A 27018-nucleotide genomic window follows, 5' to 3' on the forward strand; every position below is an offset into this window, starting at 1 on the left:
GCATGATAGAGCTAAGAATAAAGCAAGCATTCACAGTCAATGTGTACTGCAATAACTGAGAGGTTTTTTCTATTTAAATTGTATCACACATCGCTTCAACAGTCACCATTTGTAGCAAATGCAAAAACCACCACACAGCTCACAGCTGCAGATCTATTTGTGGGTAGACCAACAAGCTGCAACACATAGTTTGCTCACAGCGGTCTGAAAAGTCTACAGAGGTCAGTGCTCAGTTTCACATAATGTCAGAACTTGTATTTCCCATTTGAAAGATTATGAAGGTTGTAACGCTCATAAAGAAAGGCAAGTATGTCAATTCTTATAAGAGACAAAAAAGACTCACTGCTTGATTCAATGATGCAGAAACAGAAAAGATGACTAAAAGATGCTTGTGGAAAAAGGCAGAGCACCAGAGGCGGAAGAATGAAGATAAAGAGTCTTTCCAGAAGAGCATGGAAACGGAATTTGTTTTCTTGGAATGCTCGAAGAAGAACTGAAGACCAGGCGAGTCTGTCTAGTGAAGGATGAGGCAGAAGAGGAGCAGAGCGTTCACAGGCGGCTCAGGCTGTCATTACCGTTCTCCAGGTTCTCGTTACTCTCATAGCAGCCAGAGTCCCGCGGGGAGTCTCCCACAAGGCCGCGTCGCTCCAAGAGCAGCTTCTCCTGGGAGCCTCCAGACTGGCTGCTGCGCTCGGGGTCGCTGCTTCCTGCAATGCACAAAACCACCAACAGGGGGCGGACTGTTATTTCTCTTTCTGCAGCGCAGACAGGGAAGCTCTGCAAGACTGTGCGCAGGAAGTTCTTTGAAAACTATGGGCTGCTGTTACCTTAAATACTAGTACCAAAATTAAAAATGATGAAGAATCATGTCTTCCTATATTAATGTTTTACTTTCAAGGGGTGTTTTTCTTGGATTAACACCCTTATTTGCAATATTTCAACCCTTCTAAATACATGATTACATTTGGACAATATGTTTCTTTATGTATTTGACATTCTACAGTACTGCACAGAAGTCTTAGGCCATTAATAGCCTCTTTGTGTTAGAAAAGCTCAATGATTTTCATTTTTTAATATACATATTATCTACATAAACTATGGGAAAAGGCTTTAGCTGGCAAAAGCTTCACTGAGTGTGACTTCCCTTTTTACTTATATATATTCTAGATTTCTTAAATAATCTCTTGGTAGATAACAAGGCTTTTTTTTAATTCAACCAGCACTTCCTAGAGATTCCCTTTATGTTCTCTAATTAAATGATCCTAAATCATCTATGTATTAAACTATCAGTGTTTTTTAATCAGCTGTTTCTTCTCGATAGAAATGATTTCACTGCATTAGCAGTCTGCTCAGGGTCATGGCCATGCTTGAAAATAAATACACTCCCATTCAGGCATTTTCTAGACAGAATGGCATGATAATGGCGGCTTATGACTTTTGCACAGTACTGTATATGCTCTATGTATAGTGCAGTTCCACATTCATGTAGAACCCCCTGCTTATTACCTGACCCACCATCATATTCCTGCAGCAGCTCCACAGCAGTGAGCAGCACCGCTCTGTGCTGAGGGTCTCTGATGTTCAGCTCATCTAGGTCTTCTTCCTCCAACAGTTTGAATGTGTCCAGATCCTCGTAGCCGTTGAAAAGGAAGGTGGGAAGATGCTCCTGTAGAGGGAGGAGGATGCACAGGGCATGAAAACATCAGTTTAACATATCAGCATTTTTCTTAGGGCCACTGCTGTAAGTATGATTATGGGTGGAACTTCTGGTGGCATTACAGACACAGAAAAAATGTGTCTCTCTCAGTGGCTAACTCTAGTGGCTAACCACCAATGATGGCTGGTTTGAAAGGAATTCATACTCAATTTAGCAAACACTGAATCATTTCTTAAAATCAGACTCCCAACTCAGGGATGTGATTCTTCATAAATCAGCAGGGAATTTCAGATGTACCGACCTGAAGAGGTGACCACATGAATCACTGAGGTTGATTAAAAAAAATACATTTTGAAGGAGGGACTTTTCTTGAAAATAAGAACAATTGCAGGACTTCCACAATAAAGAGAAAAATGTTGAGGCTCTGACTCTTCTCTACATCTGCTTTAAAGTATAAAAGGTTTTGTCCCCCATCCTTTAACCAGTCATTACAAATATGTGAATACTCATACAGAGCCAGTAGAGTTAGCTGGATTACTTGGGTATGTTATTTGATGTAATTTCTTAGTATTTTCCTCTCATTCCTCGCTAGCAGAAAGCAGAGAAATACTTGCATCATTCTGTTTGAGGTTTAACAGATTATTCACATACATTTTTATTGATTTTACTATTTTAATATTATCATGTAATAATGTATTCTTGTTTTGCTCTGTACAGAACTTCAGTTGACACTGATTGTTTTAAATGCTATATAAATACATTTGAATTGAATTAAGTTGAAGTTATGAATAATTGGGATTAGGGTCTCCTTAGTATGTAAAGTTCAACAAAAGGCACCGGAAGTCCACACAAAGTATCACAGGGGTTAGGAATAAGGTTGATAAATGGAATTTAGCTGAATCTGAAGTAATTGTGTTCATTCAAAACTCCTGAAAAGTTTGTACAATTTTTGAAATGTCCTCTTTTTTTAAGGCTGCAAGTCAGTTTTTTAATTGCAAAGAGTAAATTCTTATTTTAAAACCACAAATTGGGATACATATACCTGATTTGGGCTAACATTCAGATATCACAAGGATTAATATCACTTCCATTACTAGAGACATGAAGTCAAAGTCAGCTGATTCTTATGTGGGCTAGCTATTTTCTCTATGTCTAGTCTTTAGGAAAAGCCAACTCCTGGTTTTAGCTTTCTATTCAATATAGAAACTTCATCTCTTATATTTTTAAATATTTTTATTTGGTGGGCTACTTTTCCTTATTGGATAGGAGGACTGAAGAGAGATGGGAAACATGGGGAGAGAGAAAGGGGAGAAGACATGCAGCAAACAGCACCTAGACCAGGAGCTGATCTCACAACCAATGTTTTGAGGCCTACGGTGACTGCTCTACCCACTGAGCTAAACTGGTGCCCAAACTCTTCTAACTTCAACTAAAATTGAAAAATAATAATTTTTTTAAGTTTTGAAAATACACCAAGGATAAATTTTAGCCCTTCATCTCATTCTCCTTTTTTTTCCAACTCATATTTAAAAAAAATCTCGAATACAACGTTGTTTACAAAAGTCAAATGTATGCCTTTGAATCTGTATTATGACATTTTCTGCCAGTCTGCTACAAGCTTTTACTTTACTGTATTACTGTTCATTACTTTTAGGTTGATGCGATCAAGGAGCTCCTCTACAGATGTGGGTTTGGGTTGCCGAGCCTTCCTCCTCCTTCTGGTCTTTTTAGGCTTCACCTCCTCTTCATTCAGGACGTCCACATAAATAAACTTGAAGGTGCCGACTTTCCCGTTTAGCATCCCCATCCATGTACCCATCGGAGGCTTGCTGATGATTTCAATGATGTCCCCAATCTGAGAAAAAAAGGACGATAGAGATTTAGTTGCTCCAAAGATATTTGCTCAAGTTTTTACAGGATGTTTAAGGTGCTCCTACCTTCAGTTTAAGGGAGTCTGTATCGTAGGGGCTGGGGGTGAAGTCAGTATGAACGAGAGCGCGTCCACAGAAAGGTCCACGGTAAGGCAGCTCATCCTCCTCCCCATCCTCGGACTTCACGCTCTCTCTGTTGCTGTTGGATGAGTCGGTTGTCCCCACAGTCTGACCACCTACACAAACCCCCAGTAGACAAAAAAGACACTTCAGTTGTGTAAAAAATATTTTTCAAATCCTCACAGACCCGTGCAGACAAAAACATTTAAAAAACCTGAAAGTTTAGACTATCATGAAGATTATTTGATGTTACTGAATCACTTTCCTGATAAACACTACACATCTGGTGTTTCAAGGCCAAGTTTAAACAAACACTGAGAGATATTTAAAAGTACACCCAGCTCTGTCTCATGCATACTGTAAACACAGGGACTCACTCATGGAGCTCTGTCCACTGAGGGAACTCCTCAGGCTCTCCACTGATCCTCCCAGCTTCAGTTTAGGCTTCTCCAAAGAGTCCGAGTCTGTCTGAGGGGAGTGAGGGCAGCTGGAAATGCGGTCTGGGCTTGACTAAGACACAGAAAGTAAAGAAGATTTGTTACCTGTTCTTGGCTAGGAAGACTATAAAGAAAACTAAAACAGTTAGAGTGATGACTACCTGTTCAGAGAGAGAGCAGTGGTATCTCTTGGATATGTGTTTCCTCATAGTATCTCTCACAGACTTCACTTTTTTGCCGAGAGAAATACGAGACGTCGCCGGAGACTTAGTGACATCCTTTCCACCGTCTCCATCTTTATTCTAATTCACAGACACAGAAAATCCGAATCAGAATCAGCTTTATTGGCCAAGTACGTGGGTGCAAGTGAAGAATTTGCCTCCAGTTCTGCAGCTCCTACTTGTACAGACAAAAAAATGACATGCTACACTTGAAAGAAAGACAAATTAGACATAGGTTTAAAAAATATTCAAATACTAAAAACTAAAATCAACTATTTACAGGTCTATTGTTACAAATATACTGAAGATTAAAATAATTAATAAATGAACACAAAAATACTTGTCAAAATTACACAACTGTGCAAGAGCCCAACAAAGAGTGCAAAGGTGCAGAGATAATAGCTATTATTGATCAGGTTGCTTTATACACTATGGATAGCGGGCCTAGTATTTACACATTTGTAAAGACTTTGGTCTGGACTGGTTGGGAGTGGTAATAAATCAAACATGGAAGAGAGGGGGATTTTTAAAACAATGACATTAATCATATATAGCACAGTGGATTGTCTATTCTAAAAATGCACAGTGATCGTTTAAAAGGAGAGAAAAAGGAAGAGCGATGAATAAAGAAAACATTCAAATCTTTTTTTAACCCTATAAATTCTGAAAACAAAATTATAGCCAGAAAATTCTAATTTTTTGGAACTAAAATGTTTATTTCACTTTCTAATGAAATCCAAAAAGATATAAATTTCCATAAAATTTAACATATATATATATATATATATATATATATATATATATAAAATATATTTTATCTCATTTGATACATTAGGTGTTTTTGGTAACTGATAATGATAATCCACTTGAGGGCATTTTTATCATTTATCAGATTGTATTAATACAATTTTTTAGTCGTTTAGTTGTTTAGATAGAGGTATCATAAAAGTATGTATCAAATATGATACAACAGGGGCATGGAAATTAATGAAGAATGGTGGTTACTTACAGTGTTTTCATGATCAGTGCTAACTGCGTGCACTGACCGGTTGGTCAAGTCAAACCCTCCAAAGCTGCAAGCTCTCTGTTAAAATAAAACAGGAATGTAAAGTTTACGTTAAGTAAATGCATACAGGTACAGAGATAGAGTTTCATATATCTAGAAACGTCCTGATAGAAAAACAAAACAGCATTTGCAGAGGTGGTGAGCTACAACTGAATCTAATATTGCTGATTGATCTTGTTTATTGCAGGAGATTGCATAGAGAAGCAATATCAAAAAGCCAAAGTTTTGCAGATTTTGCTGGCCATTTAAATTGCCAACAATCTTAATCCACTTTTTCTTTAAAATGAGGGAGAAAAGCTGCTAAAGGGGTGCAGCTAGTCTCCAGGCTCAGTTCAAGACTTGTGTCCCTTCTTTCATCTGGCTAGACATGTATAAGGAGGTCTGTAGGATTAAGGCCAAGTTAGTCACTGAACCTGTGGAAAATCACTTTTTTGTAAAGTGCAGGGATCATACTAAACCTATGTAGATATGTTCTAATGATAACTGCAGCATGCAGGTCCATTTGTAGCTCTAATGCATTAACTTTCTTTTGCTTTCATTGATTCCTAACAGCTGTTCTTCACTTCCTGCCTCCGATCTGACATTCGTGCGTCATTGGGATGACATGACTGCAAACAACCTACAGGAAATGCAGCATACATGGTCATTATGAAACTAGATTTCTAGTGGCAACTGGCAACATTACAGGCCACACAGAACTTTGTGGGATATGGGTTGTGGATATTTACTGTGAAACTTTTCATTTTATCTCTAAGCAGAAAGCTTATTCTAATTATTTATTGACAGCTGGCCATTTAAAGAGGCTAAAGGAATGGCCACTTCTACTTGACTACCTTGTTCAATCAGTCCAGTAGCTTTAAAAATAAATCACTTTCCACATCAAGTATCTTCTCTGCACTCACCCCATGATGGCTGAGCGGGCTGAGGATCCGATGACGAAGCTCTCCATCAGTAACTGAGCGAGCTATTTTGGTTTCTTCATCCCGGCATGCATCTGTTTCAGAGAATGACGATCCACTGCCCTCACCTGCCTCCCTCCCCTCTACTACTACCCTTGTCTCCTGATGAACTGGGCTCCCAGTAGGCTCTCTAAAGGCCTGGAAGATCTTCTGGCTGCTGCAGGTGTCCAGGCTGCTAGAGGAAGGGGAGGTGGTCAGGCTGTCAGAGTCTCTGTCGTAGGTGAGCTGCTCCTGGAGAGCAGAGGCCAGGGAGTCCATGGGACAAACAGTGGGCTTCTTCTGTATGCCTGAGTACAGGGAGGAGGCACTGGCATCTCCACAGGGGGGACTATCAATGTAAAAGATCTCTGGAAAGGTACGAAGAGGAGACATGTGAGAAGGATTTAAAGCAATACAATAAAATTAGATCCTTAAGTTTAAGATCATTCAGGAACTACTTTGTTTTAAATATAATCATTATCATTAAAAAGTCATGAAGGTTAAGTCTTTTGCTGCAATCAATTTCTTTTTTGTTGATCTGTGTGTGTGTGTGCAGTTAATCTTAATTCTTTATTTCCCCCCCATTTTAAAATTACACTATCTAACATTTAAAACTGTTGTTTCATTTAGGATTTTTGTATTGACTAAAAAATGTATTTACTTTCTGTTTGGGTACAGAATTGCTTTTACCTTGAGAGAAAATACAAAACTTTAGGTAGATCAAAGATTTTACAATTATCCATGTAAAAAGAAACCTGTTATGAGTTGAAATGGAAATAAGAGACAAGTAAAAAGGTGAATGTTATATAGCACAATGTGCAGATGACTTCTGACTTTATCACTGAGCTGTCTGTGAGTTTTAAAGTGAAATGAGACATTAAAGAAGCTGTGGTGTGCATAGATGCAGCCATGGCTTAACCCAAGTGTACTGAAAGTGGCAATAAAGCATGTGAATGAAAAATTAACACACTAATTACAGACCTTTATCACAATACATTAATGCTGACAGCCCTACTGGTAATGCTTTACACTCCAAAGCAGTTCAGTAAAAAAATAAATTTGGCAATTCTGTAGCGCTATCATCTCAGCAAACACACTGCATTGTTCCCAGTTATTAGTTATTTGTATGTTGTGTTGCAATGTTCAGTAGTGTAATGTTCTGGTGGCTTTCTGAGCTTGCAAGAAATTCTGCAAGGAAAAAAAATTCCAATCATGTCAGGAAAAAGTCCTACAGGTATTTTTCAGAACAGATAATCCATCAGACTACATAATTGGTGGAAAAACTTGCTAACTGCTGTTATTGCAGCCCAGTTGCTTGGTCAGATAGTGATTAGATGCAACACAGTTGCTGATATTTTGTCTAGACTACACGTCACATTAGATCTGTTGTGCTTCAGGTGCATTATTTTCTCTACACATTATGGACACACCCACTGGCTCTTTACTTGGCATAGCATGGGTAGCAGAATATTCATGGATATTATCTGCAAAAATTGTATTGTTACATCAACTTTTCAAGAGAGAAAATGTAGATATCTGATAGTTAATGTGAAAACATATAAACTATGTTGGTTCTACAACAGCTCTACAGCTTTTGAATAAAGTCAGATATCGGTTTTACTACCGTCTGCTCCTGGCCTCTTTGAATCATCAATTCTGATCAGCTTCTTCTTCACCTTCCGGGTCGAGTTAACAAGTTTGTGAAGTCTTCTGAATGTCACAGATTCCTCTTGCTCGTTGTCTGACAGCTCACAAGGCTAATGGAAAGACCAGAGACAACTTTTTTATGGAAACATACCTCCGCAGTGCTTTGCTGTATTGGTTTAACAGCACTATTGTTATGCTGACAGTAGATCATCAACAAATGTAAAGTCAAATATTTTGGACCTTACAAATTCCAGTAATGAGCAGGTTTGCTGGCTGCAGATGTTTTTGTAAGTACCTGCTGTAGAGACTATTTGTGTACTAATTATAAATATGTGGTAGGAAACCACAGAGATGTCAAAGAGACTCATGCAAACAGAACAGGGTTTCTTTTTATCAGGAAGCAAGAATGCTTGCTACTTGGAAATCACCTAAACCACAGTATGAGATGATGGTTACTAAAAAAGGTCAGCAATACGTGTGAAGTCTCAAATTAGGCTTTATCTGCTGGTCAAAACATTTGCAGCATAAACATCCCAGATTAAACATTAAAAAGCAAAGTAAAGACTGAGTCTGACTTTTAAATGCGAAAGCGAGCCTTTATGAAAGCAAATATGGTGTCTAACAGAAAAAGAAACAACAGGGGAGGTAGAAAACATCACACCCTCACAGAAAGAGAAAGTGACAAGAGAACACACACGCAGCAAAGAGAAACAGTCAGGCCATCCAGACGAATCTGAAAAATGTGCCCTGAACCTGAGCCCCCTAATCACCCCACCCATGCATAAAAGAGCTGTGGCCTGCATAACACGGCCCTGTGCTGAATCCACCCGCTCACTGCAGCACAATAGGGGGTTAGCGCTTTGACAGCGATGAATAGGAGTCCGCCCTGTGCCCTGCAGTTGGGAGAAGGCTCTGAGCTGCAGGGCTTTAGAGGGGCCCTGGTTCATTGCCGGGACAGGGACAGAGAGAGAGGGGTTGTCAACAGCTCAGTAGCCTTGGTACTGATGGATATGAGACCTTCATCAAATTCAAACTCAAGTTATGATTCAGTATTAAAAATCAGCTCAGACTGGGAGTCAGGAGACTTACGTTGCAGTTGAACGACTCATTTGTGGTGGGACTGGAGGGATCGGTCAACTCTGGGGGGTCAGGCTTACATGTCTGTCTGTTTTGTACCTCAAACTCCTTCAGCTAAAGCAAAAGAGAAGCCTGTTATATGATGAAACTCATGCAGCTGTTACTTAGCACTACGCCTATAAAGACAACAGTTTATATTAAAACTGCCCTCTTTTACATGCAGATAAAACCATGTTTTTGCTTTAACATAGCTCTGAATGCTATTGACTTTGCCGAAGAGTCTCCTGCCTTTTCAAGAACCTTAATACAGTCATTTTACCTTGAATATTTTACCAAAGACAACAGTTTCAGGGAATATTTTTTTAGCTTAATTTAAATGGACTTGAAAATTGTCAAACTTGAGCAAAAGTAGAAAAATACCCCAGCTACACATTTATTATGACATTTTTAACAGAAGAATTGGGGTTCATACCCGTGCCAGAGCCTCCTCTATAGAGATCATGTTCTCTTTCACCATCATCATTAGCTGGATACGCTCTTCATCACTCATGGTGATTTCACTGGCCACAAAACCAACATCATCACCTGCCAAGTCAAAAGAGTATAAGTTTCAGCTTTCATAATGCAACAAATATTGAGTTCAAGGCTAATACAAACAAACAAAACACATGCAAATGATATTTAGACACAACTCATATAGCATACCTTTGGAGATTTGACGCATCGCTCCTTTCTGTGACTTCCGAAAACTGTGCCAAAAGGACTTACTCTTTTTCTTTCCATCCCATTTGCCTATATAGAACAGAGATTCATCAATATCAAAACATTAAGGAAGCAATCTGCCTTTTGAAGAAAAAATGTGCTGTGCTAAAAAAAAAAAAAAAAAAAAAATCACTAAAACATACAAAAAGAAAAATACAAAAGAACTCATTAAATTCAACATACCTCCTGATCCATCATCAGAGCTGGATTTGTGCACAAGAAACCTAAAATCAAACATAATATTAGCCATATCAAATAGTTTAAATGGAAAATCAGAGCAGTAAACAAAGCAGTACCTGTTCTCCAAAGTTATTTTCTTCATTTTCCCTGCTATCCCACCATCTCCCTGAACGTCTTTCTAACCCATCAACGTGCGTCACGACAGAAATAAGAAAATAAAGGATCACAAAAGCGTTCTGTCTCTCATAACACTGCCATCATAGAGAAGGGAAATCAAAGTAGTCAAAACTGATGTAAAAGACTGGCAGCTTTTCGGCTGATGAACAGAGGTCAGTGCTCTCCGTCCATCGCAGGAACAATAGATCCTTTTTCATGCCCAGTCAGGGTTTTGCAGCCGCAGCAGCGCTAATGTGGCCTCTGCATTCTCTGCACACTTTCACCCTTGCTCTCTCTCTCTGTGTCTCACACAACATCACTGCGGGCTGTTTGTGGTGTAGATTTGTCTGTCTCTCCCTGTCTGTCTCTCACTCTTCATCTCTCTGGGCTGTTTGTATTTATAACTGTCTCCTTCTCTCTCTGGCAGTCTCTCTGTCAGTGGACACTTGTTGTTGGTGTTAGGTCAGTGTAGGAGTTACAAACAGATCAGAAATACTTTGTGGTTTGTAATAGTGCCATTTATTACCGTAGACATCCTGGAAAATATGCACTAACTTTACTTAGAAACTAAAATATGTTACTGTTTGCAATTAACAGATGCTAACCCTTTTAAAAAGACATTACTTTGAAGTTCTCTGCAGCTCAAGAAGTTCTGTACGTTTCTCTTCAAATTTTGCACACATGTCCACTCTAACTAAGAGGCTGAACTGATTAGATTTTGGAGGCTGAAGGTCAAGATCACAGGGCCTCATTGTAATCCCTTCCTTATAAAATTATGACAAACAACCCCGCCTCTTCTTCTTGACCCACAACTACACTTTCACTATCTGAACATTGTTTATTTTGCAGAGGCATACACCACCTGGCAGGAATTCTGGATCAGTTCTTTAAAGTTTCCCATCAGGATCTGTAGAGAGTTCACTGTGTTCAATATTTTGTGACATGACCAACTCTAAATACTGTAAAATCTGGAATACCATTTGCCCCACTAAATAAGCTGCAGTCCATTTTTTTGGAGTCTCCCAAAAGGAAAAAGGTTTCCCAATTTCCATTTCATTCGGCAAAGCTTTCATCATATAGTTTCTGTGCAGCTGTGTTGTTACATCAGTACTGTTTCACCACATGAAGGTTGCACATCTACTAGCAGTACTATGGTAGTTGAGCTCTCAGCCTGTGGTGAATGTTTTGAGACAAACTCAAAGCTCACTGCCCTCCTCTTCCTGTCAGTGGTCATCCTTAAGTGAGTAATGTTTGAGTCAAAACAGCACTCCCCAGGTTTGATGTACCAAAGGTATACTCCCAATTTCCTTTCAATGTTGGGTTTGTACTGAATGAGGGGGAAAAGCGGTTAAAGTGGAACCAAAATCAACTGTTCTTGTCGGTGTTGTTATTTATTCCAGCACATTCTGATCAATGTAGCAGCAACTACAGGCCTGTTTCTTGTTTGCCATGAAACAGGAAGTAGTTTTTTCAGAGTCTTAAATCTTCATAAATCATAAGCCATAAATCTCAGCCGAGTCGAGCTCTGAGGAAATAATAAAAAATTTACAGAAACACTGTTCACCTAGGCAGTTTTATTTTTTTACCTTAGCTTAAAAATTGTTTTTAGTCTCAGGAAGATGGTACCCTGTGTGTTTAAGACAAAGTAACTTGCTTTACTAGGGAGAGCCAGCACAGCCTTGTCCTGTGAGGTTTGTCCCTGTGTTTTTTTCATCTCTCTATAAACTGTAAACTTACTCATATTTGTAATAGATGAACCCCCTCCAAGGGCTTAATTCAAGAAGAACCCTTTGGATTTTGCAGAATTTTCCAAAATTGATATCAATCCTCTTTTTTTCTCATTCAAAAATGTTTTGCCAAGATTCCTGGCCTTACCAGTGTTTTAAGACTCTGGAAGTTACTTTCTGTTTCATGGTGAACAAAACTGTTTTTGATGCAACTTGAGCTTAAGCTGACTTGGCAGTTTTAAAAAGGCAAAAACAGACAATGACAACTTTAATTTTTCATGTTCACATAACATCTGTGGGAAGTTAATACAATTTTAGGAGACACTGATTTTAACCGTCCCATAAACATAATAAATCCCTGCAAATGTAATAGTTATTACGTTTGTAGTAGGAAACCGCGATTATGTTAGTTGGAAATAATTATGATTATGGGATTATTATATCAAAAGCTGCAGATCTGTATTATGTTTGTGTTTTATTACGATTGAAGGTGTTACACATTTGTCAGCACTTCATACTGGTCACACTAGTGTATTGGTTTTTAGATGCAAAAATAGGTACTAAAAGTGTGTCTTATACACTAGATTTCATAGTAATAGAATAAATTTTTGTTGAAATACCTGTAATTGTAAAAAAATAAATAAATACTGGTTTATTTTTTCTTTAGAGGGCCAAAAACAAAAGAAGGAATAATTATACTGTCCACATTGTCACCATTATATTCAGATCTCCAGAAGGAGATATCAACAGTCTTCCCTTCATTCAAATTCACTTGTAGCAATATTTTGTTGACATATATTTAATTCTGGCACAAAAGCTGATTTCTACAGATGGAAATTAGTTCAGTAGTGACTAAACTAAGGGCCACCTAATAACACAAGGGAATTTAAGTACCAACTCAATCTGGTTTTCCTTGGGAAATGCACAAAAAAGATGAAAAGATCTTCAAATAACACCTACTTAACAGCGCCTGACATATGTGTCCAAATAATCCAAAACATTGCATTAGTTTCCTCCAGCATCATTATGTACTTGTCTCACTAGGGGGCAGTGTTAGGCTCCTCTCTGAACTCATGGGTTATAAAAAGGTCATTTTCCTGATGTGATTCCATCTGGGTCGTGAATATTACAGGACTGACTCTTTGACAACGTTAATCAAACCAATATGCTGCCTTATCGTTAGTCATCACCCCATTCTTTTATCATATTCAGCTTTCCAGTGACAAAATATGACTAATCTATGAAATCCTTCAAAGAAAAACAATGGGGGGAAGGAAGGAAGTTTGGAGGTGACACAGAAATGCTTCATTAATATGATTGGAGGGCATGAGGAAGGAGACGAGAGGCAGATGTTCACAGGGTAACACAGATAGGAGAGGAGGATCCGTTCGTCTTAAAAAGTGATCCATCATGTAATTTTTTGATAACTGTAGAGACACTGCTCTGCCTAATCACTGGACAAAATAACAGTACCTTCCAACTTTTCATTGAGGTATAAAAAGTTTGGAAAAATGCTAAGATAGGAGACATTTGTTATATTTTGTATACCTTCTCTCTGTCTCTGGAGTGGAGTTGGTGCTGCTGAGACCAAGGGATTCCTGAGGAAGGTGGAAAAAGTGTTAAAGACATTCTATCAGCCTTTTGATACAACCTTTTTCTTAGTTATTAATTTGCATAACAACTCTTAAAGGAAGGTCATGACAGATTTTTTAGGAAAGAGGCAATTCAAAATTATGCCATTTTCATTGACTGAGTTTATCATTTCCTGTTTGGGTGCAACACAAACCCATCTGCCACTAATTAAAACTGGGAAAAACTTCTTGACATTTAAAGAAAGTCATAAGGCCAGCTTTCTGAAAAACAGTCATTCAATAATCATTTTAAGTCCTCTTCTTTGGTTTTGCTCAAGATAATCATGACAAAGCAATTCCCCGACCTCTTATCAGCCTGTCTGCTGACGCATGTAAGAGGAAGTTGCCTCCTCTTGGGGTCTGACACACTGAGAGTTGGACACTCACCTGGATCTGAGAGCGGAGCTGCACTGATGTGGCCACTGAGTCAACCTTTCCCTGAAACACACGGGCAGGGGAAGCAGAGGAGTAAATTATAGTGTCATCATAACACAGAAATAGATATAACATCCAGTTTGCTGAATCTGCCAGCCCACATTATGGACTAACAGTGGTTTACGGTTATGTGCCACTGCTGGTTATGACCTCTGTAATTGTTATAATGGTGTGTACACAAGGCTTTGAATTTCAGTTGAAGAGAATTTGAGTAAAGGTTTGAATTAAAATGTTAGGAACTTAAATTAAATCTGATTGTAATCACAGTTTAAGCAAATGCATACATTTAAAGAATTGTTGTTTTTTCCTTAACCCAGAGGAAGAGGAAATGTAACTTTGTTAAAAAGCTAAAAGTCGGAACAAATTTTTTTTTTTACAGATTCTTGGCAGGGGTCAGCGACTGGCAGCCCAGGGGCCACATGCAGCCGCTCATCTCACTCAATGCAGCCTTCAACTCAATTCAAACACCAATAAAATATATAGTGAAGAAAACATGATTAAAATCTCCCATGAAAGCATTAAAAGAGAAGCATTTCTCCTTAAATCTTTGATTACTGGTATATGTTTAGTTCTTTGGAAGAAATTAGTAGATGTCATTGGTTGCAATTATTTCTGTGAAACTTTTTATATGCATCATGAAATGAACTTACAAAAAAGACTTGCAAGTTAACTACAGATGAGGATAAAACTATTTGCCCCCCAGAGAAAAGTTCATATTTCTTCAAGTTTTTCCCAAGTGCTGTTAAACAGAGCAAGGAATTTTTAACACAACTTTTCCAAACATCCTAGTTTTATTTTGGATGCTTACATTATTTTACTTGGCGCACTGAAACAAAATCATTTCACAAAAAAGAAAAAAAAAATCCCAGGGTCAAAATTATCAGCTCCCAGATGCTAACATCCAGTTTTGTCACTCTTCTGGTGAATAACAGCTTAGAGTCTTTTTGAAGTTTTCACATGTCACGTCTCCTGAGGAATCCCAGCACATTCTTCTTTGCCCATTCTCTCAAGTTCCTTCAGATTTGATGGGCTTCTGCCATGGACCTTGGTCTTCATTTCACCCCACAGATTTTCAATTGGATTCAAGTCAGGGTCAGTCAATAATTTTCACTTTGGTCCTCTGGAGGTAGCTCTTCACCAGGAGCCATGTATTCTTTGGGTGGTTGTTGTGTTAAAAGACAAAGTGAGACCCAGACCCAGTTTTGCTGCTGACTGCAGACATTTTCTTTCAAAATCTTAATTTATCCTCCTGTCTACATGATTCTTCCCACCTTTATGAGATTCCTAGCTCCATACGCGCTGACGCATCCCCATGGCATAATACTTCCTTCACTGTGTTTCACTGTGTGGATGGTGCTCTTTTGGTTTTATGTGTCTCCCTTCTTTCTCCAAATATCACCAACGTCTCTATGGCCAAAGAGCTCAAACTTTGTCTCATCTGACAAAAGACATGCTTCCAGTATGCATAATCTTTGTCCAGGTTGTTCTTAGCATAAGTTAGTTTGGCTTGAAGGTGTCTCCTCAGTGGGAGTGGGTTTTCTCTTGGTCCATTCTTGCTCAGGGCTCGAGTGATTGTCTTCTTTCAGATTACAATTCTTGACTTGGCTAAGTCATCCACTAGTGTTTTGGCGGTTGTTCAAAGGTCTTTAGACACATCTCTCACTAGTTTTCTTACCAGACATTTTAAAATCTTTCTCTTCCTAGCTCTGCCAGGCTTGTTCTGTACTGTGTGGCTCTACTTGAATTCCTTGATGATATTTCTCACTCCAGTTCTTGACACTTGGAAATGCTGCGATAACTTTGTAGATCATTCTCCTCCTCTGTGAGCATCAACAATTATTTTTCTTAAGTCTAAACTGATTTTTTTTGTTTTTGCCAGGATGCTTTCTACAGTGACAGCTCAAACTCTAACTGAAGGTTTTTTTTTACTGTGTATAAATTAGAAGATAACCCTCACTTTAAACTTGATTTTACAAGCTTTGAGCATTACAAAGATAAAGCACTTCATTAAATAACAGAGGTTTGTGCTATGGATCAGGAAAAAGAGCAGTCCTAGGGGGAGCTAACAATTTAGACCCTGGTAATTTTTGTTTTTTGTACAATAATTTGTTTCTGTGTGCAAAGTAAAATAATGTTAGCATCTTAAACAAAACTGGGATGTTTGGAAAAGCTGTGTTAAAAACACCTTGCTCTGTTTAACAGCACTTGGGAAATACTTCTAAAAAAAAGTAACATTTTCATGGAGGCTACTAATTTCATCCTCATATAAACAACAACCCAAAACATATATGGCTCCTGATGATGAAGAAGACAAAAGTGAAAATTATTGAATGGCCTGCGCAAAGCCCTGACTTGAATCCCACTGAAAATCTGTGGGGCGAACTGAAGACCAAGGTCAGAAGACCAATCTGATCAAATCAGATCAAATCTGGAGGAGATTCACTGAAGAAGAAAGGGATGGGATTTTCAGGAGACGTGTCTGCGACTTGTTGAAAACAACAACAAACGACTGCAGGCTGTCATCCAGCAAAAAGGAGACACCGCTGGCTATTAGCATCAGGGGAGCTAATATTTTGACCCTGGTCATTTTTGTTCTTTTGTGAAATATTTTTTTCTGTGTGCAAAATAGAATAAAGTATCAAAAATAAAACAAAGATGTTTGGAAAGTCTGTGTTGAAAAACTTGGAAATACTTCTAAAACAGTGATGTTTCATGGGGGGACTTTTAATTTCATCCTCATGTGTATATTAAAACAAAAATTAACTATCAATTCTGTGTTTATCTTATTAAATTAGCAATTTCTATTTGTACACCAGGTTAAAAGTATAAATGCTGGTACAATAAATAATCATGAAAGCAACATATTCTTCCTTTAATTGAATTATAGTATCAAAATGGTTAAATTCAATTAAGAATATCCAGCACTGTATAACAAGTTGGCCATTTGGCATGGACCATAAAATCTATACAGCCTTTTAAGTAACCAAAGTTGCACAATGCTGATCTTAAGCAAAGTCAAGTATGATGGAATATCCAAAAGAACAGTGCTTATTCTACCTCTTGCTCAAGATAAGATGAAAAAAAATCAAAGTTTAAAAAGTTAAAAAATAAAGTTTTTCTTATAAAAATACTTTTCTAGTTACTAACTGTATATCTTGCTCACAAGCCTAGATACACTAAGTAGACAGAAATGTTTGAGATGACTGTGAAAGCGTGATTTAAAAAAGACAACTGGAGTTGTGTAGAAGTCTTGAAAATGATTTACTTCTGCTTTGAAAGACTGCCTCAGTTTCTAAACAACTTTTAATGCTTTTGGTCACCAGGTTTGTTCATGTTTTGCTACAACTAGGCAACAGATCCTTCCTGATTCCAGATTTTAGGCTATGGTGGGGTCAATTTTCTAACCTTTAATCTAGCCTTTAGAAAGAGAATAGGTAAGCTCATATAGAGTCTCATAAAGACAGTGTGCAAGGTGGTAGCAATAACAACTGAAATATGATGGGGTTTGAGATTGAACTATTAAGATGAGTCAGGATCTAAACTTCCATAACATAAGGTGATAAAACAATTTACCATCTCTGCATCTTGCACTACTTTGCGTTTCCGTAGCTCCTCCATCCTTTCACACACGTCGCTGAGGGAGGTGCCGTAATACTTTGAATACTCCTGCACCAGGTCATCAAGGTTCCCCACCGAGCCATCCTAACAGAGATAAAGAGACATTCAAACAGATATCACAGAGGAGGAAAACGACACAACAAAGAGGCTGAGCAAGACACCAAACAGCTACAAACACTGTAAACACTGACCAGTGTCATGATTAAAGCCATTGTGTAAAAGTTTAGTACTGTCACCAGCAAAACAAACAGGACAGGAAATACAGAGATAAAGCTCCAGAAGTGTAAAAGTATCAGAGACATCCAGCTGTGATATTGCCTCTGTCTCCACCAGTTTGTTGTCTTCCTGCTTGATGACCCTTTTCACCTCCTGAGCCCTCCTCAGATCTGACCCTCCAGGAGGAGGAAGCACCTTGTGACGCAGCTACGGCTCTCACCACGCTCTCTTACAGTCATCAGAAGTCAACTCAAGAGGCCACGGTCCAGTCTACCGTAAATCACATGAAGTAAGAGTCCCTCAGTCGGAGGAGTCTGTGTCCTGACACACAGCAGATTCTTCTGGATGTAACCTCTGTAAGTTTCCTACTATTGTGCTACTTTAAGTTATGTGCCTGCACGTGAGAGGACAGGCATTAGATAGGTAAATCATTTTTATGATATTTTGCTGAGTTTTTGACCTAGAGACCTTTGGCACCATAATTAACACAGAAGGCTGGTTTCCTAGACAGAAGAATAACACTTGTGCTTGACCAGGAGGCATTTAACCAAATCCCTTTAGCTGTCAATAGGGGCCAAGTGGATTCCTGTGGACTCATTTTGGAGGCTGTTTGTAAAGTTCAAACTCCTGAAGCTTGATTTCTAATTCTTCCTGATACTTTTTTCCCAAATAAAAGAACATTTCTATGAGTATAATACATCAGATATGGTGGTTTATTTTATTCACATTTTCATAGCAGACAAAGCTTTAGGATTTACATAAAACTGTTAGCTTTCGTTGTCATATTGAACACTTTTATTCATCTTTTCAAACTGATGACTCAAGTATTTAAGCTACAGTCATGTTTTGGCCTCATAAGGCAGCAGAAATAAGATCCAATCACAATAATGACACACAGTCGTCATGCCTGTACCACTAATATCAGTGTTTCCCACAGAAACAGTATGTCATATAAAGACACTCAACATCACTCGCCTTTGGAAATATTTTAAATAATACTCTGTAATCATTATAGGTGAACTGTGTGGAGGCTAATTCTACATGAGGTAGCACATCACAACCATCATTCTAGAGAGTAGGAGTTCAGGATGATAATGGCAGTATAAAGCTGTAGGAAAATGTTGAAATGACGGCATAAATTTTGACATGAGTCACAATTCAATCAGTGCATTTCTGGGAGGGATCTATAAGTGGATCTCTCTCTCTCATGCACACAGATGTTAACTATATACAAAGAAAAAAAGAAAAAAAAAACAGCAGGAAAATATACCTGGGTGGCCCATAAAAGTATAGTCTACTGAACATGCATCACAATAACTTTTTTGCAGTTTCAAAATAAGTTTAACAACTTTGTAAATCATTTGAAAAATGCATTCCAATTTAGCTTATTCAAATTATTCACTCTTCTTTTTGCTCAGTTTCGGTCTCTTCCAACTCCTGAGGAAAATATCACACACTCTCTCTGCTTAAACTAAGTTCTGTCTGGAAACTACACTTTTGAGTGCATCAAGACTCAACAAAATGGTTTTAAAACAGAGATAAAAAGTATGGCCTGTTTCATACATTAACATTGGGCTGCAGCAACTAATAACAATGTGTATTTTTTTTTGCATGATTAATGCATCATGGCACAGAGCTGTTTACATCCCACGCAGGCAATTTTAAGTGTAGAGCTGTACAATACTTCATCAGCTTAAGTTTTATTTAAATGCTTAGTGTGTATAAACCTTACTTACTTACTTAAAATCTGTGACGACTGGCTCAGTAGCTAGAGTCGGTAGTCTTGCAACCATTTCATCCCTAGCTTCTGCAATCGCGTGTTGATGTATCCTTGGGTGAGACACTTATTTTTAATTTGCTCCTACTGCTTCGTCTGTAGTGTGTAAGTGAGTATGCAATTATACTGAAGGCGAATTCTCCATAGCAACCTCTGCTATCAGTGTGTGAATATGGAATGAATGGGTGTGAATGGATAGGTGTGACTTGCAGTGTAAAAGCTCTTTGTCTAGTCAGATGACTAGAGAAGTGCTACACAAGCTAATAATCTAGTAATCAATAAAAATATGATGAGATCCATTTATCCATGATGGACATGGTGGCTAAAAACACATCTTTGGTTATAAAAACTCCAATGGAACACAAATTGGGGTTTTGTTAATGAATCGAGATGGGACTATGATTCTGTAGTGTTAAATGTAATAATAGATTATTTAAATGATGTATGTTGCAGCCTTAATTATCATAACCATATCTGAAAGGATACCTATCAAAACTTTATGTGTGTGTATTTTAGTTTTTAAAATTTTTGTAGCCTAAGGGTAATCAGCTTCCTGTTTGGATGCTTTAATTTTGAAATAAACTTTTAAAAGATTATGACATGAACTTAACCATGGAAAACGAACTTGTTATGGACTGAAAAGGAATCATGGGATGACTTTTGAGTTCCACTGAGCTGTCTAAATTTCTTAACTGAAATGAGACATTGAGACACATTGGTGAACAAATTTTGCATCACTGTAGCTGCAGGGACATTTTGCAGTGGCTTAACCAAAGTGTGCTGACAGGGACAATAAAGCATGAAATTAATAGGATTTTAAAAAATGAATGCACTATGGACCTAATTCACTGCACTGCTGCGCTGATGCTGACAGTCCTAATAAAAAAAAAAAAAAAACAGCTAAACAAATTGTTTACTTTGCCAATGGTGTGCTCCAGCTGAACATGATTTTTTTTAATCTCTGCTGTGTTAAGATATAAAAACTTCTGTTATAATTTTAATACAAAGCAGAGACAGATTGACCTCAACAAATACTCAAAGATAATAAAATGAATGAAAATTAAAAGTATAAACTGTAATAGTAATTTCATTTGTACTAATATAATTTACATCAGGCTTTGCCACAAGTTATTAGAGTATAGATGAATGAAAGTTACTTGTGATCATCATTAATAGGCATCCAGTACATCCATAAACTCACACATTATTGTTATTATTTTGCTTTACTCATGCCACATCCTGAGGGTATGCAAATGTGCCCTCTGAAAATGGCCCTCCGCAGTGAAAAGCCATACTGTGGGCTCACTTGTCTCGTGGCATGATAGACTGTGACTGGCTCAACTGTCTAGAAAAGAGGGCCATTCATTTAGTAAATGACATGCCCCCGGGTCCAAAGAGGCCTGAAAATCTGGCTGCTTTTCATACAGTCAAGAATCGAGGCCGGCTGAGAAGCTCCACACTGTGCCTGGCTGCGGCCGCTCTTCTGCCTCAGACTGCTGCTGATCCACATAAACAGCCTATTGTGACACAGCCACATGATATTGCATGGCCCTGAGTGCTTATTAGACACAGTGCGTGTATACATCCCGGTAACAGTTAACATAAACAAAGCTCAGGCGTAGAAAACAAACTGACTTGGATGGTAAATCAAATAAACAATGATAAGTACCAATTACCAGCCTGAAATACTCACAAAATAGGAAAATATTCCAGTGTGCTTTATATTTCCCTCTGTCTCCAAATTAATGGTCTCTGAGCCAAAATTGCAGCATGAGACATCAACCACAGAGGCTTGAAAAGGAGAGTGTGGTGTCGCATTTCTCAGGAGCTGAGCATCTCATAGGCAGACAAAAGATCCACGTGCCCCCGGGGCCCCCGAGTGTCTAATGAGTGTTTTTACAGTTCCTCTGTCCTGGCTCACCCTTTCAGCAACCAGACCTGCGTCACACAGTATCAGCAAAAGGTATCACTTTATGCTGGTTGGACACAAGAGGTGGTGAAGTATCGTCTTACTTTAAAAGTCGATACAAAGGTTGTCGACGGTTTCAAATAAAACCATAATTTTATGACTTAAATGTTCTCTGATTATGAATATCTGTTGAGTAAATTTAAGATAATGTTTGTCAGAACGTACATAACACAGATATCTAGTACAGCATCAAATCTGACAAAGGTGTCTTACAGTAAAACCAAATTCAATGAAAAGTGAGTGCTTTTATCCAATGTGTCATTTTTACTAAACAAATGCATGACATTATAATAATGACTATAAATCCTTGTGAAAGGTTTCTACAGCTTTGTCATTGATCTGTTCATTAATATGACATCTTAATACAAACCAAATGTTACCAAAAGAATCTTAGCTCAACAGAAAATGTTAAAACATCACCATGAATCTAACTCGTTACCACATGTCTCAAATGGTGTAATGATGATGTGTCAGTATCATAGGAACAGGGACTGATTGTGAAAATTGTTTCTTTAAAATAAATGTCTTTAATAGAATAAAACCAGCAAATAACCCCAGTGGAATTGCCATAAGAATGTCTACTGAATCAAGGCTATAAGAATGAAAGTTTTCCACTGAATCCAGAGGAAAGTACCAGCTCTAACCATAGAAGAGCATTCCAGTTCAAACGTAAAAATACACTCACCACAAACAAGCATCTGGCTGCCAACAGGAGCGACCCAGCACTAGTTTCTCTTCAGTCCCACAACTCTGCTGTGAGTGAACGGCACCGTTCAGAAACTTTACTCAGCTCACTGAGTGGAGGACAATACATCCTGAAGTGAAGGGGAGGGGTGTCCGGCACGCATAAATCAGGGGGAGTTTGGCTGAGGGGGAGGTAAAGTTGCAACCACATGTGACGCTGGTGCTGCTGGGTGGGGCGCTCTACTCTCTCCAGCTGCGGCCCACTGGGACTATCTGACTCACATGTTCAAATAAACCAGCAGATTTTAGTGTGTGAGAGTGAGCGTGCCTGTTTATGTCTGTAGTGGAGTTAGAGTGATGTGTCAAGGTTTTGTAGAATTGGGGCAGATATGTCTCCCTCTGCTGATAAGGAGCTGTCTCTCTGAACATAGTATTGAACAGGGCTGTAAACTTTTCATGACTGTTTTATATCTTTGCACTTCTTTCTGGTTTTATGCACACTCTATTTAATTTTTCCCTTCGTGAAGTCAAAGATATTAGGAGGAGGAGGCAACCAAGGGCACATTCACAGATTCAGTTAATCACAGAATGTAACTAATGGTATCTTTGAAGTCTAACACAAATGTAGATGCATGTTGTACACGTTGAAAGTGTTAATGTCTGACAACTGAAAAACGTAACATGCTTTCCTACTTTCAGCTTGATTGATTCCTTACTATGGAAGAAGATCAAACCCCACCAGGGCTGGGTAATTAATTAAGTTTCAATTTCAAACACAATTTTAGCTGCCCACTCTTATAAAAACAAACAAAAAAAGGGACTAAATGATTAGTGCTGAATGCTGTGTTACGCTTGTCTGTCCAAAGGTATTGTCATGTGGTAAGTGTTGCAATGTTTGTTCTTATATTTTGCCATGAAAGTAAACAGTTAAGAAACACTGTTTCTTAACTGTTCATAAGTATCACAGTGGTTCTCATCTTTTATCCTCAAAGCCAGAGTAGACAAAGCCTTGAGCCCCCCGAAAACTCTGGCACCCCCCAGATGGTTGTTTTATGATAGATTCAAGGTCAATTTAGTAAAGTTGATATTAAACAAGTGTAAAAAAGAAAAAAAAAAAGAAAATTACATATCTTTTTAAGTTTGATTTACTGTATTAGTTAAAGGGCCTCCAAAAACACAACACTCCACAAAAATGACTTTTAAAAATTGTTATTTTAAAGAATAGATTGTCATTTTTTTAAAAGAAATTACAATATGCTGAAATTATGAAAAAAATACCAGTGCCAGTCATGCAAAGCATGCTCCACTGTCCCCTATGTGTAACATTAATTTTTATATCAAATTAAAATAATCATATTTCCTGTTTTACTTGGCCTATTGACATCAAACAAAAACTGAAAGAAAGCTTAAAGATCATGCTTTCCACACAAAGTGATTGCAAATGTGGCTTTGTTTTCATGCTGTCATGTGATAAAAGAAGCGTATGATGAAATCATGCTGGTGTGATTGTGGACCCCTAAGAGCTACAATGCTTCTTCTTCAGGTTCTGAAGCAAATTTCAAAAGTAAATTTATTGTTACAAAACAATGAATGTGTCCACACAATGCATTGTAAGGATCTCCATCCATTTAATCTCATTCAGGTTCAGGGGGATTGGAGCTGAGCTACCTTTGGGCGAGAGGTAGGGAACACCCTAGACTTATCGACAGTTAATAACGTTGACATTCAGAATCAAACATTCACGCTTACACCTACAGGCAATTTTCCAGTCCCCATTTAACCTAAATAGCATATCTTTGGATTGTAGGAGGAAAATGGAACACAAGGAAGGAACCCATGCAAGCAAATTTTGCACAGAAAAGTCCCTGCTTAACTGAAGATTCAACCACACAACTCCTGGCTGTGAGGTAACAGCGCCATAGAAGGGTTCTCATTGGTGAGAACCCAGAGTTGATAATGCCTTCATCTGTAGTGGGGCAAATTAAATCTGTTCCCTAGAACTTAATAACCATGAAGATTTAGACTGGGACTACAAAGTGTCCTTGCAGAGGTTTACTGAATACAGACTCTATGTGACTTTTAGTTTGTTTCAACACTTACAGTCTGCACCAGAAGATGGCAGCAAATAGTAACTGTTAGAACCATTTCATTCATGATGCCATCCACAGAGAGCTGAGGGTAATGATAAGAAAATGAAAAGCCCAGTAAATTGGAGTCAGTAAAGTGAAAACAGAATATTTCCACCTTTACTTAAACTGTATTATCATTTAATTTACTTCTTGTAATTGACCAAAAAAGCCTTTAACTTGATCAGTAATTCAATCTAGTCAATTTGCTGCTGAGCCAAATCTTGCAGAAGAAATGAAGGTAGATTTGATTTTCCTCTTCTCCTCCTGAGTCTACATATCAACAAAGGCATCTTTACATGTCCTTATGGCATTAAGTATGAGGGTGGTGACCTCATTTGCTTATAGCATTAGTCTGTGAGATTAAACTTGAAGAAGTAACCCTCAGCATCCTTGTCTATTGCGACTCTACTCCTCTAATCTTCATCTTTAGCAGCCGACTTCTGACTCCAGAGCAGAGCTGCAGCAGTAGGAGGTAACAATAACGGTGTCAGATCTGCAGCCTCCTGCTGCAGATTAGACTGGGCTGCAGATGAATGGTGGTGATGGTAGAGTGTTGCATTCTGCTTATGGTGCCAAAGGGCTGAAGAGGCTCATGCCAGAAAGGGCAGTTTTCCGCCTGGCTACACAGCGGCGCTCTGCTCGTCACATCGGGGCACAGGGGGAGACGGAGACAGACGCCACTCTTCCCTGTCAGCCAGCTCCTTTCCTATTAGCATCAAGGCACCTGATTTCTGTATGTGCCAACCTGGAACGCGTGAGCACTCATCTGATCTTTGATCCCTGGGGAGATCACTCTGTGCTCAGTGGAGTGAAGGAAGGAGGAGAGAGTAGCACATATGATCAGGAGATTGAACTCAGTATCATATCACAGAGAAAATCTGTTATAGCAGCAACAAAGAATCTGAACTAAAGTTTTACAGTAAAGTTTGCATGGCAATGACCTTTGTCAAGTTACTGTGTTAAACAAGTGAGATAATTGAAAGGGTTAATCAAGGTCATTTAAAGGCTAATGAAAGCCACAAAATCAATTAGCTTTAGTTGAAACATTTAGATTACTGAGCTTTTTTTTTCCTTTCTAACAAGATTAAAATCAAGCACAGATATGTAGTTGATTTCACATTACAATTGTTTCACTTAAAGCTTGCTTATATCTATTGTGGGAATGGCTTCTTTTATGTATAGCTTAAGTAATTTCCTAAAATTACTGTTTCAACTCTGTCTCTTTCAGTTTCTTTTAGAATACATGCTAGGACTGTATACTGGCAAGAACCTGAACCATTCTTAGTGTGCAAATTAACACTTAAAATGAGTTAGCTCAAATTTCAGCGAATAAATATATATATACACACGTAAGTACCTCACATTTTTAAAAAGGTTATTTTTTGTGATGTACTGCTGTGGGGTTTGTTTTGCTTTCAATTGTCTAAATGTTTTCTTTTTGTTTTTTTATTATTATTTTTGTTTTTACATGTTTCTGCCCAGTGACCGTTGTTGTCAATGAGCTTTATAACTAACTCTTAATCAACAGTTGTGTTGTGCATGGCCCCAATCAAATAAACTAATTACTAAGAATGAACATTCAGTGGCTTCAGAGTGAACTACACTAATGTTCAATAACATTTTGAAAAACAAATTGACCAGTTCATAGTTCGCCAAATTATGAGCTTGCATCAGTCAATGCACTTACTGAGTGTGTTCAAACACAACGCTGGAACTTGGTGATATAATACCTCCGAATACAGATGGCTTATGATTAAATATAATATGCTGAGGAACAACGACCAGACAAATATATCACATCTAAAAAATTTAGAGAAATAGAAGAAAAAAAGTGTTTTTTGTTTGTTTGTTTTTTTTTTTTTTTACAAAATCCCCACCATGGGATCTGCAATTTTTCTTGCAGTCCCTGTAATATCCATCATAAAATATTTGTTAGGGGTTGACAATATTGTTGGCATGATATCACTTTTGGCAGCTGAAAATTTCTGCCAATAGTTTTAATACCAGCAAATAGCTTATAATGGCTATGAATATTGGTTGTATGTACAAAGAAGTTTGTGGAGCTTGAGCAGGACCAACAAATCTACCTTTAAGTTTTTGTCTTTGCCTCATTCCCTAAAGTTTAAGTGGCTTTTAAGTACTGAAATTGTTTCTGTTGTTTATTTCTAATGTTTAGAGTGTGTTTTAAAGGGATATTTCAATATTTTTCAAGTTGGGTTGTATAAGGTACTTAGTGGCATTAGTCTCCAGAGATGTCGGTGTGCACTGTTGCTTTAAGGAGATCTTGCCAGGGGCACCAACAAGGAAGCTTAGCTATACAGCACTACAGATGGGTACAGTTGCTTTTGGCGAGTTTAAGGTAAAAATGGACCACAAACAGCCTTGGCTAAATTGTATGCTATATAGAAAAAAAATCTGTAGTATTTTTTTGGCACTATTTTGATGGTAACCTTCAGCTACGTGCTTTCTGCATCAGTGTAACTTAACACCACATCAGCTTTAGGGTCTGCAGCTTCTTTACCTCCCAAAAATACTCAAAAATACCAAAATGATTCCTTAAAGGACTGATGTTGTGGTCTGTAAAACACTTATCAGTAACAGTACTGGCTAAAAATGGGTAAAATAACCCTCTGTCATGGATTCAATGTTGTCAGTATGACTTGGTAATTTATTGTATTATTGAGTTGTATCTATAAGTTA

At 38.1% G+C, this 27018-nt stretch overlaps 1 protein-coding gene across 2 annotated transcripts in view; it reads right to left on the minus strand.

The window, feature by feature from the left end:
* Positions 1–27018, minus strand: part of LOC121525846 (SAM and SH3 domain-containing protein 1-like) — a 66007-nt gene that overhangs the window by 1317 nt on the left and 37672 nt on the right. Inside the window, exons 1-17 of one of the 2 annotated variants that reach the window (XM_041812011.1) lie at positions 22191–22294; positions 17499–17627; positions 13878–13928; positions 13408–13457; positions 9980–10020; positions 9740–9826; positions 9507–9619; positions 9047–9148; positions 7935–8067; positions 6275–6678; positions 5316–5390; positions 4247–4387; positions 4026–4158; positions 3595–3764; positions 3306–3512; positions 1516–1666; positions 576–707 (exon numbers count right to left, since the gene is read on the minus strand). In XM_041812011.1, the coding sequence (XP_041667945.1) occupies positions 576–707; positions 1516–1666; positions 3306–3512; positions 3595–3764; positions 4026–4158; positions 4247–4387; positions 5316–5390; positions 6275–6678; positions 7935–8067; positions 9047–9148; positions 9507–9619; positions 9740–9826; positions 9980–10020; positions 13408–13457; positions 13878–13928; positions 17499–17543 (2035 nt within the window). In that variant the 5' untranslated portion in view covers positions 17544–17627; positions 22191–22294. Of the gene's footprint in view, positions 1–575; positions 708–1515; positions 1667–3305; positions 3513–3594; positions 3765–4025; positions 4159–4246; positions 4388–5315; positions 5391–6274; positions 6679–7934; positions 8068–9046; positions 9149–9506; positions 9620–9739; positions 9827–9979; positions 10021–13407; positions 13458–13877; positions 13929–17498; positions 17628–22190; positions 22295–27018 lie in introns of those variants that run through there. The other variant, XM_041812010.1, reaches the window with a different exon arrangement.

Source organism: Cheilinus undulatus, linkage group 18 (assembly GCF_018320785.1).
Source record: "Cheilinus undulatus linkage group 18, ASM1832078v1, whole genome shotgun sequence".
In the NCBI taxonomy this organism is placed as follows: domain Eukaryota; kingdom Metazoa; phylum Chordata; class Actinopteri; order Labriformes; family Labridae; genus Cheilinus; species Cheilinus undulatus.